The sequence below is a fragment of the Terrapene carolina genome, unplaced genomic scaffold (assembly GCF_002925995.2).
Source record: "Terrapene carolina triunguis isolate 2854851 unplaced genomic scaffold, T_m_triunguis-2.0 Scaffold833, whole genome shotgun sequence".
NCBI lineage: Eukaryota > Metazoa > Chordata > Testudines > Emydidae > Terrapene > Terrapene triunguis.
In genome coordinates, this window is record NW_020665184.1 from 2,439,680 (window position 1) to 2,456,412 (window position 16,733).

General features: G+C 38.8%; 1 protein-coding gene across 8 annotated transcripts in view; it reads right to left on the reverse strand.

Annotated features, from left to right (window-relative positions):
• Window positions 1-11,717, reverse strand: part of SMARCA4 (SWI/SNF related, matrix associated, actin dependent regulator of chromatin, subfamily a, member 4) — a 51,300-nt gene extending 39,583 nt beyond the window's left edge. For all 8 annotated transcript variants that reach the window (XM_026660567.1, XM_026660572.2, XM_026660571.2 and 5 more), the window contains exons 1-3: window positions 11,626-11,717; window positions 2,426-2,675; window positions 574-706 (exon numbers count right to left, since the gene is read on the reverse strand). In XM_026660567.1, the coding sequence (XP_026516352.1) occupies window positions 574-706; window positions 2,426-2,647 (355 nt within the window). In that variant the 5' untranslated portion in view covers window positions 2,648-2,675; window positions 11,626-11,717. The remainder of the gene's footprint in view (window positions 1-573; window positions 707-2,425; window positions 2,676-11,625) is intronic.
• Window positions 11,718-16,733: the final 5,016 nt, after the last annotated feature.

Consider the following 16,733-nt stretch of genomic DNA (forward strand, 5'->3'; position numbering starts at 1 on the left):
AAACAAAACAAAAAATAATAATCCCGTTTGAGGATTTACAGAGGAATCTGTCCAGGGAGGGTTCACAGACATACTGGTGGCTGCGAAGGACTGCAGGTCTCTTACATGCTGCGTCCCCCATCTGTTCCCTGCTTGTAGATTTATTTTCTCCATCATAAAACCACCCTCTCCCCAGAGTCTTTTGAACCATTGCCCATGTCCATGACAAAGGGTGCACAGGAGCACTTTCAGTGGCAGCAGAGAAAATTACAGGATACGGCTGGGTATCCTTTGTGGGAACTTTGTGCTGTATATGGCTATGCCAGGACACCAGATGCCCTTTTGTGTAGCTACTGTCCTCAGTGTGGTAGAAAGAAAGAATACGGAGAGGAACAGGTGGCCTTTCACAACAATTAGAAGTTTGTATCCATATTGTTCTCTGCTCTTGCTACTAGAATAGTGCACTATCCCAAGGAAAGTCCCACTGCAGCAGTAATCAACAAGGAAACTGAACTGTAGACTGGGGCTCAGTCTCCTGTTCAGAAACTGGCTTGCAAACGTCTCCCAGGCCCCTAGCCCAGGAGAAAAACAGACCTTGAGAATGCTGATCCATTGGGCTTGGAGGAGGCCCCATTCCTGTGTGCCCACCTGGCCTCATTCCCATCCCCTTCATCTGGCCGTACCGAGGATCATCAGATATTCCCTTCTCATGCATGGAATCCATTGGCTGCAAAGGAAAAAGGAACAGCGCAAAACCTGCTTAAAAATTACTACTATCAAAGAAAAAGCTAAGTATTCCTAGAGGCAAAGGACCGATGGAAGCAGAGAGTAGGCTGCTGCATTGCGTGGTACAGTTTGTATTTAGGTTAGTAGTGTCCTAGGTACATTAATGATGCACCATTTGTAGCATGCTGATCCAGATGCTACCAACATCCATCTTCAAAAGGAAGATCTATTTATTGGCCACACTCAGGATACCATATAAACAGACAGCACTCAATGAAGCGAAGGAAAATCAACACAGGAGAAATATTTAAGGAAAAATATATTTTAGTACAAAACCACATTAAGCATGGAGGGCATCTAGTGAAATTTCCTCATAGGCTGTAAAATTTGCCTTTGGCATCAGTTATTACATTATCTTGCATTCTTTGTTCTCAGTGGCATGAGACTGAGAGGCGCTGGGTGGATCTCATTAAACAATGTCAGATATAACTCTCGAAGACTAAATGCTTTATTCCTTGAGATCCAAGTCCAATTTTGTGTTATTTTGCAGTCCACATAACAGCAACTGAAAAATAGGTTATGCCTTAACACAGTGTACCAACTTTTAAAACACCCTGTGTATTGGGTGTGATAAAGGTGACCTCAAGGAGGTAAAAAATTAGAGGTTGGACCTTTTCTTTGCTTTCTTATTTTGTATGAAGAGGGCCTGAAAAAAAAAAAAAAAAAAGAGGGTTTTTTGTTTGTTTGTTTTTCTTTAAATCTTTTTCATAGTTGTTTACTACATTAAAAACTGAGGTCTTCTCCACCCTGGAACTCTATGGATGGCCACAGAACTTCATGAATTCTGACATCACAAAAGTTGAGAACTAACACGGAAAGATATTTTTAATCAGACTTAAAATGTGGGGTGGGGGAGGGTTTGTTTGCTTTTCTTAATGTTCATTTCACTCAAATGCCTAATAAACTCATACAAGAATATTTTATATTCTTGTATGAGTTTATTAGGCATTTGAGTGAAATGAACATTAACAAAAACACTATAAAAGTAATTTTCTTGTACGAGTTTGTATACATATAAGTTTCAAATCCCCTGCCCCTTCAGTTAGGGACAAGAAAGTTTTCAGTTCACATCTGTAGAGCCCTGCATGGATACAAAATTTGGATCCGCATGCGATCTGCAAACATGGTCCACGGATATCAAGCAGATATCTGCAGATTTTCAGGGCTCTAGATACAAAATTTGGATCCACGTCCATCCGCAATCCACAAACATGGTCTGTGGCTATCTGGAGATTTACAGGGTTCTATACATCTGAGACCCACGTTTTCCAGCAAAACCATATTTTAGATCCCTCAGGTATCAAAAACAAAGTAAACTAACTTAAAAAAACCCACTACTTTCCAAGCCTTCTGTATCCATTATCAAGAAACAGAAATGAGGCAGAAGCCTTTATTTATTTCCTTCACAAATCACCTTTAACTTATACTCGCCTGCTTTCAGGTTTGGTCCACCATGAAAGATAAGACCTAGGAAGAATCATATCTTGCTCTACATATTACCAGTTATGGGGAAATAGCATGCTGTAGAAAATTAGGGCAACTCTTAATCGTTTCATTTTATGTTCACTTATTTTTAATAACTAGGGAAAAAAGGAACGTATAAGCTCTGCCAGGAAAAGAGAAAACCCCACTCAAACAGAGCACTGTTACAGTTGGTTACCTTGTGCATCTGATGCATATTGTCCTGAGCATAGCCCCCAGACCCCTGAGGTGGGATAGCGTGTCCTGCTGAAGGTGGTCCAGGGCTGGGTCCCATCATACTATGTGCAGAGCCAGGCGAGGGTCCAGGACTGGGGCCCAACATTGCACCAGGTGATGGGCCGGGTCCAGGAGAAGGCCCTGGGCGAGGAGTTCCTCCCATTGGAGGATCTGGAGTGGACATCTTCAATGGAATTGCTCAAAGTAGTATCCTAGTGCAAGAGAGCATGCCTTTAGCTAGAACTGCCAGTGTAAGTCAGTCAGTAGCTTGCAACATGGCAAACTGAGGGTTGGCCTCTTTGAAGACAGAGGTGTCGCCCCATAAAGTTGAGAGGGGTCAAGGGTATACGTTTATATATCCATGACTGGGACACTTAGACACTACGGTAATAGTGTAAATAAATAAATCATAATAGTACTATTTTATTCCATGGAGCAGCGGTTGACTAAAGTGAGCACCCTACTATTCAATACACATAGCAGTCTTTGAAATGGCCATGTTGCCAAAGAAGAGCATGAGCATGGGAAACAAATTCAGAAGACAGATGTGGGAAGCTGCCCATATACTTGGATGCATGGGGTTCCAAGCAGCCAGACTATGGGCTTAATAGAAATTCCATAGAAATTATACCACTATAAAAATGTACATTAACAGTTTTATTCTGGTCTGCATTTGTCAGAAAGACAAACGAATGAGAAACAAAAGATCAGTTAATCCAATCTCTCCCCCACCCCTACCCCTACCCCAACCCCCTGAAGCCAGGAGAGAACTGTTCCCCTGTGCTCAATCCAGACTAGTTTTAATGTCCCAACAATGATGCAGTTTTCGCCTCTTCTTCAAGGAGATGATTTCACAGTCTTGTATATCTCATTTTCAAGAAGTTTTTCCATGATATTCAGACTAAATTTCCCCTTTAATTTCATCCCATTAACTCTAGTAGCACCCACTAGGGCCACCCTCAATAATTCCAGTCCCCCCTTTGTTTTCACACCCTTCAAAAACTTGTAAACCGTTATCGTTAGCATGTACGAAGTTCACTAACGGGTCTACTTTCCTTGCAATGTATGTGCTTAACACCCATCAATATTACTGGGCATTATGTGTATGCAAAGGAGGAGTTATCACAATAAGGCCTGCTCTACATGCAAAGTTGCACCAGTTGAACTAAAAGTGTGATTTTATACCAATTTTTGTTAAACTGGTGCAGTTTTCTGTGTGGAGACAAACTGATTTAAATCTGTCTTATATTTGTTTAATTTGCATCAGTTAGTAAATTCATAGTTGCAAATTCGGCTGATATAATCTATTTTTAAATGATATCACTGCATCCACGTAAACAGTGGTTTAACAAAACTTTTTTTTAAGCCAATTTAAGTTAAACTAGTGTAACTTCTGTGTAGACTCAGATTATAAAGCCAGAAGGAACCATTGCAATCACCTAATCTGACCTCCAGTATAACACAGGTCATAGGACTTCCTTGAATTTATTCTTGTTTGAATTGGAGCTCATCTTTTACAAACACTTAGTTTTGATTTAAAAATGTCAAGTGATGGAGAATCTATCGCTAACCACGGAAAGCTGTTCCGAAGGTGCAAACAAGTCTCCAGTCTCTGTTGCTCCTACACCTGGATAGGTTTTGTATTCGAAGTAAAACTCTGGAATTTGAACCCAGGTCAGAACTATAACAGTTCAATATGTTAATTTGGAAGAGATCAATATGCTTACAGAAAACATTCTTCTATCCATTTAACTCTTTGCAGAAGGTATGTGCCCTAAAGCATTGGCTTGGCTCATAGTCTGTAAAATGCCAGTATTTTTTAAGGGTTAAGTCACTAATACATACCAGAAAACCTCAAATAGAAAACTTGACATAGAACCTAAATTGTATAAGACAAACTCATGTGGAGTCAAATCCAAATCATTGGAACATTTTCAAGGGAAGTCTGCCAGTCCTGTGTGACCAAATCTAGGAAATTGTGTTGTGTGATGGGACCTGGGTAGTATAGACTGCGTTAGCAGCAAAATGGAACCCCTGTGGTAGCAAACCACAGTCCACAACTGTGACAGCATAAGCCAAATTAAATACACTGTCTGATAATAAATGTGGCCAGGTTTCATTTATTTTTCCATTTAAATTAGAAAGTCCCTTTCTTAAACAAAAATTGACATAACAGATTGTATTTTTGATACATCAAAAACGCAGGTAGGTGGAAATACTGTGTTAACAACAACTGCAACCACTATTGCATTTGTATGTTAAAATCTGTTAAATTCAATGGAAACAGTAGCTCCAAAGTACAGTTTGGAATAAAAATTCCAAGTCACACATCTGCATATTTCCATCAGAAGAGTCCAGATAGCAGCCCTACAATTTCTACAACTGAAAACCGCTTTCATTTCAAGTATGGGGAAAGGTTTGACTATAAATATTTTTAAAGATTCCCGATGGTTAAAGAGAACACAATCCCCAGTTAACATAAGCCATGGGGAAGAGAACATTTATTGTATTCAGTTTTGCTTATGCTTCTTTGCTCCCAGCCATGTCAGAATGAGTTATGGAGGCAAAACCTGTAGCATCCCTGCAGTCTCACTTATCAACGTAGCCATACTGAAGTTTCCACAGGATAGAAAATGCCTAGATATTCACTGCCCAGACCAGATTAAAGTCTAACAGATTACGCAAGAAAAGCTTCACTTGCCTGTGAGGCAGGCAATATAATTTAAACTTCTGATTTAAAAATAAAAACCACAAGGATGCAGTGTTATCATTTCTCAAGTTATAGAGCTTTTCAGAGCAAGGAGTCTGGGGAAAAGATGTACACAATTCCCCGCCAGAATCAGCTCTCTTAGAACTGTCAAGCTACACTGGAGCACGTAAATGTTTACAACCAACTGCCACATGGGAAACCAAATCCATTTCTGGATTTCATGCTCTGACACATATTGTAGCTGAGAGCACAAAAAGTGGGAACTGAAAGAACAGAATGCAAACCTGTTCTGCTATATTATCAACAATAACAAATCTCAGTGTTTAAAATACTAGATTTGGGTTGTTAAAGGAGGCTTTTTAAATTTATGTCTCCGACACAGTCATGAAAAGAACAATCCAAAGTCGTTTTTTTTTGTTTTTTTTTTAAATTACTTTGCAAGCTGTATTGCTTAAATATTTGAGAATTCTTTAGCTTCTTGTTCTGCGGGAGAAAAATATACTACTCTTCAAGGATTTGTGTTTGTCTTTTATGATCAGAGTGTTGATAAAGTAGAATGTTTATTCTAGATCTCTCTCTGTAAGACACTGTCAATTGGTCAATACTAGATAGCAATCAATGTTGCTAGATAAGGTTCCAGTGTTAATCCCTTCCTTATTTTCTGTCCCTCCTCTCCCTCCCTCATCTGTAAGCATGATAGAAAATAAGGAAGTTTCTCAAGAATTTAGCAAGCTTCAAAAAGAGGGACATTTATATGGATATAAAACCATTCAGAGTGATCAGAACAAAATTTGTGAAAGGGATATGAAACCTTACGCTTCAGGGTTTAAGCCAATCTCTAACTGTTACAGACCAGGATGAGACCCTCATGGGGGGCAGATTATCTCACATTTGCTACTGCATAGTTCTTTGCACCTTCCTCAAAAGCATCTGGTACTGACTGCTGCCAGAGATGGGATTCTGGGCTAGATGGTCCTTGGGTCAGATCCAGTCTTACAAACCCTATGTTCTTCATATATTAGTGCTGTCAAGCGATTAAAAAAAGTTAATTGCAATTAATCACACTGTTAAAAAATTGAATACCATTTATTTAAATATTTTTGGATTTTTCTACATTTTCAAATATATTGATTTCAATTACAGAATACAAAGTGTACAGTGCTCACTTTATGTTTATTTTTGATTACAAGTATTTGCACTGTAAAACACAAAGTAAATAGTATTTTTCAATTCACCTAATACAAGTACTGTAGTGCAATTAGGGTGACCAGATGTCCCGATTTTATAGAGACAGTCCCGATTTTTGGGTCTTTTTCTTATATAGGCTCCTATTACCCCCCCACCCCCTGTCCCGATTTTTCACACTTGCTGTCTGGTCACCCTAAATGCAATCTCTTTATCATGAAAGTTGAATTTACAAATGTAGAATTATGTACAAGAAACTGCATTCAAAAATAAAACAATGTAAAATTGTAGAGCCTGCAAGTCCACTCAGTCCTACTTCTTGTTTAGCCAATCGCTCAAACAAGTTTGTTTACATTTGCAGGAGATAATGCTGCCCACTTCTTGTTTACAATGTCACCTGAAAGTGAGAACAGGCATTCTCACAGCACTGTTGTAGCTGGCGTCGTAAGATATTTACGTGCCAGATGCGCTAAAGATTCATATGTCCCTTCATGCTTCAACCACCATTCCAGGGGACATGCATCCATGCTGACGGGTTCTGCTCGATAACAATTCAAAGCAGTGGGGACCGACATTCATTTTAAATTATCTGAGTCAGATGGCACCAGCAGAAGGTTGATTTTCTTTTTTTGATGGTTCAGGTTCTGAACACTGGAGTGTTGCTCCTTTTTTTAAGGCTTCTGAAAGCATGCTCCACATCTTGTCCCTCTCAGATTTTGGAAGGCACTTCAGATTCTTAAATCTTGGGTCAAGTGCTGTAGCTATCTTTAGAAATCTCACATTGGTACTGTACCTTCGCTGCATTTTGTGAAATCTGCAGTGAAAGTATTCTTAAAATGAATAACATGTGCTGGGTCATCATCCCACACTGCTAGAACATGAAATATATGGCAGACTGCAAGTAAAACAGCAGGGGAATACAATTCTCCCCCAAGGAGTTCAGTCACAAATGTAATTAACACATTTTTTTTCAATGAGCGTCATCAGAATGGCCACCATTCCAGAGGACATGCTTCCAAAGCATGAAGGGACATACGAATGTTTAGCGTATCTGGCACGTAAATACCTTGCAATGCTGGCTACAGAAGTGCCAGGCAAATGCCTGTTCTCACTTTCTGGTGACATTGTAAATAAGAAGAGGACAGCATTATCTCTTGTAAATGTAAACAAACTTGTTTGTCTTAGCGATTGGCTGAACAAGAAGTAGCACTGACTGGACTTGTAGGCTCTGAAGTTTTACATTGTTTTGTTTTTGAGTGTAGTTATATAATAAAAAATCTACATTGTAAATTGCACTTCCATGACAAAGATTGCACTACAGTACTTGAATGAGGTGAATTAAAAAATACTATTTCTTTTATCATTTTTAGTGCAAATATTTGTAATAAAAATATACACTGATTTCAATTACAACACAATTACAATTATGAAAACGTAGAAAAACATCCAAAATATTTAATAAATTTCAATTGGTATTCTATTGTTTAACTGTGCGATTAATCGTGATTAAAAATTTTTAATCGCAATTACTTTTGAGTTAATCGCATGAGTTAACTGCGATTAAATGACAGCCCTAATTTTTATATATCAGTTTTATCTCTAAAATTCAAAATTCTGCTTGTCAGAGACCTGTAAAAATGTAAGTCTCCCCAACTGTCTCCCATCAGTTTGGGGAAGTTTGTTCTAAACAGGTGGTTCTTTTTTAACACGAGGGCTGTTACTTTACCAAATTTACTACCAAATATCAGATGTTACTTGCAGTAATCAAGCCTGAAAGATATGAAGGTGTCAGATATCAAGCAAGGCTGCTAACTCCAACAAAGGGTAATCTGAGATAAATTAGACAAATTAGTTATCTGCACTGAGATGTGGTTTCCCCTCAATTAAAACTTCCTGCAGATTACAGCATCTACTTGCACTCAGATAAGAGACGTAATTGCATGTTGTAAAAATTGGACCAAATTGTGCCCTGAGACGTGCTGTGTCCAGAGGGCAAATGTTTCTTATTGGCTGCAACATGGGTCTGAAGAAACTTGATCTTTAGAATGCCACATTCCTTGCCCGTATCCGCTGTCCACCCTCTGCCCTCCCTCATCTTACTATTCCCAATGTCACCTCCTCTTCTTCATATATATATATATATATATATATATATATATATATATATATAAAAAAGAGAGAGAGAGACCTATCACATAGAACTGGAAGGGATCCCAAAAGGTCATTGAATCCAGTCCCCTGCCTTCACTAGCAGGACCAAGTACTGATTTTGCCCCAGGTCCCTAAGTGGCCCCCTCAAGGATTAAACTCACAACCCTGGGTTTAACAGGCCAATGCTCAAACCACTGAGCTATCCCTCCCCCCGAACAAGCAGTTGACACTGCTTCTCTGCATAAGGCCAAAGGTTTAGGAATTTGGAGCAGATCCTTTTTTCCATGAGGCCTTATGGCATTTGAGTAAATCTTATGTCCAGTTTCAGATTCCTGAATCACAACTACAGAGGTAGTGGCAGTCACTCACTACATTGTGACAAGTTTGGTTTTTGCCTCCAGCATTCCTTTGGGACCTCTGAGGTTAGAAATCTAGGGCAAGTTTGCATTAGCAATGAAATTCATTGAAAGCTTAGACCTCAACTAAATGCAGCTCATTGGAAGAATCTGTAGAGAGCCAGAGACAAATAGACAATGCAAGGAGGTGACAGGGAAGAAAGAGTTGCACACTAACTAATCTCTGGGATTAATAATTCTTGATCACAAGAAGAGGGAATGGCTATAACACAACGTTTTTAATCAAAGACGTACGTAGCACTTATTAAAAGGCACAAAGGAAGTCTGCCTGCATCCTTTCACCCTCACCTTCTGTTGATCCTGCTGTGAAGTCATAAGCCTGTATCTATGACATCACCAAAAGTGATTATGAGGTCACAAATCTGATTTTGATTACTCCACAGAATTAAATGCAGACAAGACTATAAAGGAGCAATGCATGGTTTTGATACAAATATGTTAAGGAAATGTAGAAAAGAAAATGGGAAGGCAAGTGGAGTCCAGATTTTAGTTTGATATAATGAGGCTTGGCAAAATTTGATTTTTTTAAATCATTTAAAGATTGATAATATCAATTTATCAATAATATCAGTTTATTTTAAGCATTCTTTCCCAATTTTATTGACTTAAAACCTCTAATTTAGCGCAACTGTGAAAATTTAAGCATTTTCTCCCCCAATTTTTATCTATTTAGATTATCAGAGTTGTGGGAAATTATGAGGGGGTCAGACAATTATTTAATGATAGCAGATGCTGAGATTAAAAAAAGTTAAAGCTTCATAACTGTTAAAACACAAATTATCAACATTAAATGTAAAATACACAAAGTAAATATCCTGCAACCAAACTCTAATAAGTTCTCAAGCAGTCCTTTTCTTACTCTATCTGTACATTTTGACGATCCCTCAATAGAAATTTTTTGGGTGGTTTATGTATATACAGTGAAATTGACGTTTACCAACATTTGCCACTAAAAAACTAATCCTTCCAATCCTGGACATAGTGGAGGTTTCCTCTTCAAACAGTCAGACCTGAGCACAAATATGAGTCAGAATTTAAAAGAAACAGATATTTAGTCACAGCTGTCACTGGGAGCAAATTTACCAACGGTACTGATAAACTTGCTACACAGTGCCACTGTGTTTAGCCCTCTCCCATATTCAAGAAGTTTGGGTTTCAGTTCTTGTCCTGATGGCTAGCCAGCCACTGACTAGATTTTCTTCCTGGTAAGATTTTTCTTCTGTGCAAATGGTTTGCTCCATTAGAAGAATGCACATTTTAGTACATTATGGATTCTTTTCCACTCTAAAGATGCCTTTCATTAGGATCCTGCTCACAGAACAGTTATCAAGCAATGCAAAGGCATGCAACATTAGTGTTTAAACCTTAGGACTCTTAAGGCTTAGAATAGTCCCATTCAGAACAAAAGCAAAGCAATATTAAAAAGCCTATCTACAATGTTACTTAAACCTTTGGATATTTTAAGTTCTGGATTTAGTTTGTTTATTTCTTTTGTGTACATGTAAACACACTTAAGTGGCCAAGTCCTTGGAAGCAGAAACTGAATTGGTCAGATGCACCTATTTTCACTGTCATGTGGAATTAAGAAGTTGAACAACGTTGATAGCTGTATCTCTCTAGTGCTGCACGGAGCAGCCAACTGACTTATTTGTTTAAAAGTTACATCTTTAAAATGACACGTGTCCAGTGATAAACATTCCAAACGAAAGCCAAAGTCCATCATTTATCATAGGTTTTGTTCAGCTGTAGATGGGTTTCTGGCATTTGTATCTAGACTATTGTCTTTCCACTCATGTCGCTCTCCAGTCCTCAGAAATCTTACCAATTTCTGACATGTCATTGCACATTTTCCTCTTCCCTTTCCTTAAAAAAAAAAAAAAAAAAAAAAAAAAAAAAAAAAAAAAAAAAAAAAACAAAAAAAAAAAAAAAAAAAAAAAAAAAAAAAAAAAAAAAAAAAAAAAAGGCACAAAAAAACCCCCCAAAACAAACACACACAACTTCTCCCCCCCCCACCCTCCAAACAGCTAATGGAAAACAAAGAACAATTAAATATCTTATTTTGACAAAAAAGGAGGACACTACCCAATTACCTACAAAAGACTGAGCCCCAATTCACTGCAGGAGATTCATAGCTTGCAATGGCTGACCTACAAACCTGCAGCTTACAGATGGTCAATGAAATTTATGAAGGGACATATTCTTTATTGGCACAGTTGCAAGTTATGTATTTCATTCTCTTGCTGTCAACAGATAATGTGATCTGCCAGTTGCACCATACTAGGATTTCAAATGCTTTCAAGGGCAAAATATTGCTTTGAGCAAATGCCCTGAAATGAAATGATGATACCGTATTTCAAGGAATACGAATGTAATTTAAGTGCTCTAGCTAGAAAGAAAGTCTGCTCTTAGAACCAACAAAAGAATCCAAAAGACCTGAAATGACACTACAGCCCCATTTTTCTAACAGGACGCCCAGTTCAGTTTATTACAGATCTGAAAATGCGGCAACACTAAGATTCTTTCTCCCCTGCATTATATGCTCCTCAAACATATTTCTAACGTGACTGAAATTGAAAGATACTCCACTTTCGAATGTCAGCTAAGTGATATTTCAATAAACCACGATTAAAACTCACCTCTGTAGCATGTAAAATATCAATGCTGGCCCAGAGATGAACAAGTCAGCAGCCCAGAACTTACCTGTGGACATTGAGGTCTCTGATATCTCACAGCCCAGAGTCCATGTGGTGATGGAGGAGGGATTGAGGTCTCAGGATTACCAGTTTTTAATTCAGTGCTGTAGAAGAAAACTGGTCATTACTATTCTGTCTAAAACTCATATTTATCCAATAAACAGATCTGCTTTGTCAAGATGTAAAATGACTGGCTCACCTCCTTTCAGACTTTCTAATGCTGTAAGAACTGCTGCATTTCACTCAAACAAGTTTTGCTGGTGGAGAGCCAGACACTTAAGTGTGCTACAATTTGTGCTATGTGTCTCTAAATGGGAAACTAACAATTGCTGCACTTAATGGATTTTAACTTATTTGCCTTTCCATTAAAATACAGAAAAAAATTCTTCTGGGCTGCTAGGCACCTCCACAATACGAATAACAAACAACAACAGTCATTCCATACAAAACACTGACCACATCATTCCCCTCTTTGGCTGCATCTGTACAAGGAGAAAAAGTGCATTTTTAAACCCATGTTGTAATCCTAGCATTGACAGGGCAGTTACCGTTTTAACCCGTGTTAGCTGGCTGAGATAAACCCTAACGGGGGAGCTTAGGCGGCTGTGTGGCTAGTGGACAGAGCACTGGACTTGAACTCGGACTCAAGAGACCTGAGTTCTAGTCCTGGCTTGCCAATGTCCTGCTGGGTGACCTTGAACAAGTTACTCCCCACTGGATGCGTCAGTTTCACAATCTATGAAACCGGGACAATTATACTGAACTCCTTTGTAAAGCACTTTGAGATCTACTGATGAAAAGCACCAGCTATTATTAGTGAAGACATCTAACCTCCAAGGCCCATTACAACTCTGCCCCTCCCTACTTATCCACTCTTATCTCATCACAACCCACACCTTACACTGATGCCAGCCTCAATTGCCACTTGTTCACTCCTCCCACAAACACCTTTTTGCTTTCTTCTATGCTGCCCCTTATGCATGGATCATCATCATTGCTCTGGTTACTATGTTCTCCAGCTCCAATCCACTACAAACAGATACTGGCAGGCACTGTCTTTTTGTTGCGTGTTTGTAAAGTACACTTTGTAAGGACAATGTTAAATATTTGTTCAGGGTGACCCAATGGTTTGTTCTGACCCTGATTGGAGGTCCCAGGTGCTATTCTAACATAATGGGGTGCAGCTGAGTAAATTCAACATTTATTGAAATGATTACAAAAACTCCATATATTCCATTTAAAATATATATAGGTGATTGTCTCCAACTCCCCGAACCCTTCACAGAATAGTCATCTTTTCCGACGGGCAGGGCTGATGGACAATTCTGTATTTGTACTCAGCCTAGCACAGCTGAGCCCTGATCTAGACCAAAACCCCGAGTGCTAAAGTAATATTATAAAATATTCACTGCCTCAAGAATCAAAACTAGTGATCTTTGTGTGAACGTGTTTGTTAAAGCAGCAGGGATCTCACACTTCTCTCCACACAAAAACATCTTATTTATTTCATAGCCATAATTTCAATCGAAATAAAAATTAATATAGTACCACCTTAGAGAACCATTACTTCCCTCTTGATCTCAGAAAACATTATACTTAATTCATTTGTAATGTTTTTCCTATTTCCAAAGCATTCTGGTGCATTTTTAGATTCACATATTATAAGGCCAGAAGGGACTATTGTAATTCACTGATCCTCTCATGGACCAGTAACTGTTTAAAAGATAGGAAACAAAGGGTAGGAATAAATGATCAATTTCCACAATGGAGAAAAGTAAATAGCGGGGTCTTCCAAGGATCTGTACTGGGACTTACGCTGTTCAACATGTCCATAAATGATAGAGAAAAGGGGTAAACAGTGAGATGGCAAAATTTTCAGACAATACAAAATTAGAAAAGATAGTTAAATCCAAAGCTGATTACAGAGAGATACTAAAGGATCTCTCAAAACTTGGTGACTGGGCAACAATATGGCAGATGAAATTCAAATGCTGATCAATGCAAAGTAATGCACATTGGAAAATATAATCCCAACTATACATATAAAATGATGGGGTCTAAATGAGCTGTTACCACTCAACAAAGATCTTGGAGTCACTGTGGATAGTTCTCTGAAAACATCCACTCAATGTGCAGCAGCAGTTAAAAAGGCTAATCGAACATTAGGAATCATTGGGCAAGGGATAGATAATAAAACAGAAAATATCATAATGCCTCTATATAAATCCATGGTACGTCTCGAACTTGAATACTATGTGCAGTTCTGGTCATCCCATCTCAAAAACGATACATTAGAACTGGAAAAGGTGGAAAGGAGGGCAACACAAAATTATTAAGGTATGGAACAGCTTCCATACAAGGAAAGATTAAAACAGACTGGGACTGTTCATCTTAGAAAAGAGACAACTAAGAGGGGAGATATGATAGAGGTCTGTAAAATCATGACTGGTATGGAGAAAGTGACTATTTACCTCTTCATATAACACAAGAACTAGGAGTTAACCAATTAAATTAATAGCCAGCAGGTTTAAAAACAAACAATAGGAGGTACTTCTTCACAAAATGCACAGTCTACCTGTGGAACTTGTTGCCATAGGATTTGGTATGCACAACAAGTATAACTGACTTCAAAAGAGAATTAGCTACATTCATGGAGGAGGGGTCCACCAATGGCTATTAGTCAAGATGGTCAGAGATGCAACCCCATGTCCCTAAATTTCCAACTCCAGAAGCTGGGACTGGGTGACAGGGGATGGATCACTCAAAATTGCCCTGTTCTGTTCATTCCCTCTGAAGCATCTGGCACTGGTCACGGTCAGAGACAAGATACTGGCTAGATGGACCATTGTTCTGACCCAGTACTGCCATTCTTATGTTTTTAATTATCTAGTCTGAAAGAAAGCTTGCTTGCTTCAAAAATGTTACTGTTTTAGTTGTTAAACTAAGCATTTGCAATTTTAACAGTTATTTGCTAAAGTATCTTTTATAATTTGTGGTGTATCAGCTTTATTTATGAGTTTTCTTTGACAGAGAAAATGATAGCAGAATTCTCATTACACAGGAATAAAAGTCATGGGAAGGTTTAAAACCTTTGAAAACTATTCAGGCATTAAAAATAAAATTAAGGCACATTTTCTCTTCTTGATGTTCATCCCTGAATTACACAAAGGATGGGATACAAAGGAGTCAGGTACCCAAATCCCCTCAACTGCTTTGAAAATACCAGCTGTAAAGAATAAGGAAATATGCCACAGAAGTCTCACTTGGAGATGACCTCCTTCTTAAACTGTCTGCTGTGATAAGCATGTTCCACTATGCTGAAAACCCAACCTGTGTAGAAAGGTAATCAAATATGCTACAAGACACTTAAAAGCCACTCATTTTTATATGATCTTAATGCAACTCATGAATTTTAAAAAACAGCTGCACAAATCCTTTAATTATATCCCCACTTCTGCTTCTCTTTAGATTCTGATCTTTGAAAAAGGAAAATATAAATTATTTTAACACAGAAAATTAACAGATTCTCTCAGTTAACTTGCCTATCCCCTTTCATATTTTAATGGCAAGAAGATTAGCAAAGCACAGGCACAGCGATCTGAACACGCTACATACCATTTATCTGTCATTACACTGGGGGACCAAAGAAAGATGAATGCAAAACATATGAAGATATACATCCAGTCTACCAATCAAAAAGGAAGTGAAAAACCTGAAGAAATCCTCCCAGCAAATGTCAAATCTCTGTCACTCTCCTCCGTCTCTGAAGGAGACATGCAGAAAACTGGGTAGTACTTTAAAATAAAGATAGGGCACCCAATATCTGGACATCAAAACAATTATGCAGAAGAGAAATTCAGATACTTAGGGTAATTTCTCTCTCAAAGATGGGAATGGAGGAGAAAACATTTGTAAAAACATCTAACATTTAGAACTAGATATTATTTAATATATAGTTAAATGTCTCAGACTTCAACACAGGCTAATATTTGTGTCAAGTTTATACACATCACAAAATGCCCTACATTTTTTAAGATACTGCAGGTTTTGAATGTTGAATTAAAAGACACTTTTTATTTGAATGATCACTAGAAACACACACCACAAAAATAAGTGTTAGACAATATATTTGACAGTTATTAAAAACCTGCTACATGCTACAAAATATAACAAAGAGCCTCTGCCCTAAAACAATAGACTACATTGTTAACTGGTGTGTGACCAACAAAGGCGATACAAATTTGCCCCCAAAACAGGAGATAAAGGAGAACAGTTAAAACCCACTATTAGAATATTGGGGCATCAGTAAATATTGCCTTTATTTCCAATTGGAAGTTGTGCTACATATTGAAACCATTCATATTTAAATGTGCTTTGTGTGTATTAGAAAACCACGGGGGTGGAGGGGAGGAGAATGCTGTGGGCAGAGGGGGTGGTTATGAATTGGCTTTGTGAGCAGATCCTCTTTAAATCGCTCCCACCCTCAAATTCATGTAAATGAGCTGAGTGGAACTGGGGCAATTCTTTTTCACCCCTTCCCCCAACACATCTGACAATGGGCTTTGCCCGTGGAGTTGCCTGTGGTTACGTGCCTTTTTGGTGCAGCTGCTGCTGCTAACGGTGCACCTTTCAACCTCCTCCCCCAACATATGAGAACAGGGGTGTCTCGCCAGGAAGTGGGAGCATGAGCAATGGGATACAGCTAGGGGAGAGGATTTCTAGCCCTTCTTGCAAGCACAAGTGACTGGGCTTGATTCTGTGGATCTGTCCCAGGCAGGTGGCAAATCTGAACCCTCCCCACAATATATACATGAATGGAAAGCATGCACATGTGTAGGAGGTCCAGCCTGGAGGTTGTAGGCCTGAGGGATCGAAGGCCAAGCCCCTCACATCACATGAAGGTAAAGGGGGAGGGGGGAATAGCTCTTGAGGGCAGAACAGCAGGCTAGAGGGAAGAGATGGGGAAAAGCAGTTCCTCGGGGCTGGGCAGATGATGGTAGTGAGGACGGGATCCCTAGAATGAGGTGAGGAAAGGGTTGATGGAGGCATGTCCCCTGGCAGAAGGATGCTAAAATAGAGGCAGTACCCCAAGGGGAGGGGGAGATGCTGATGGGA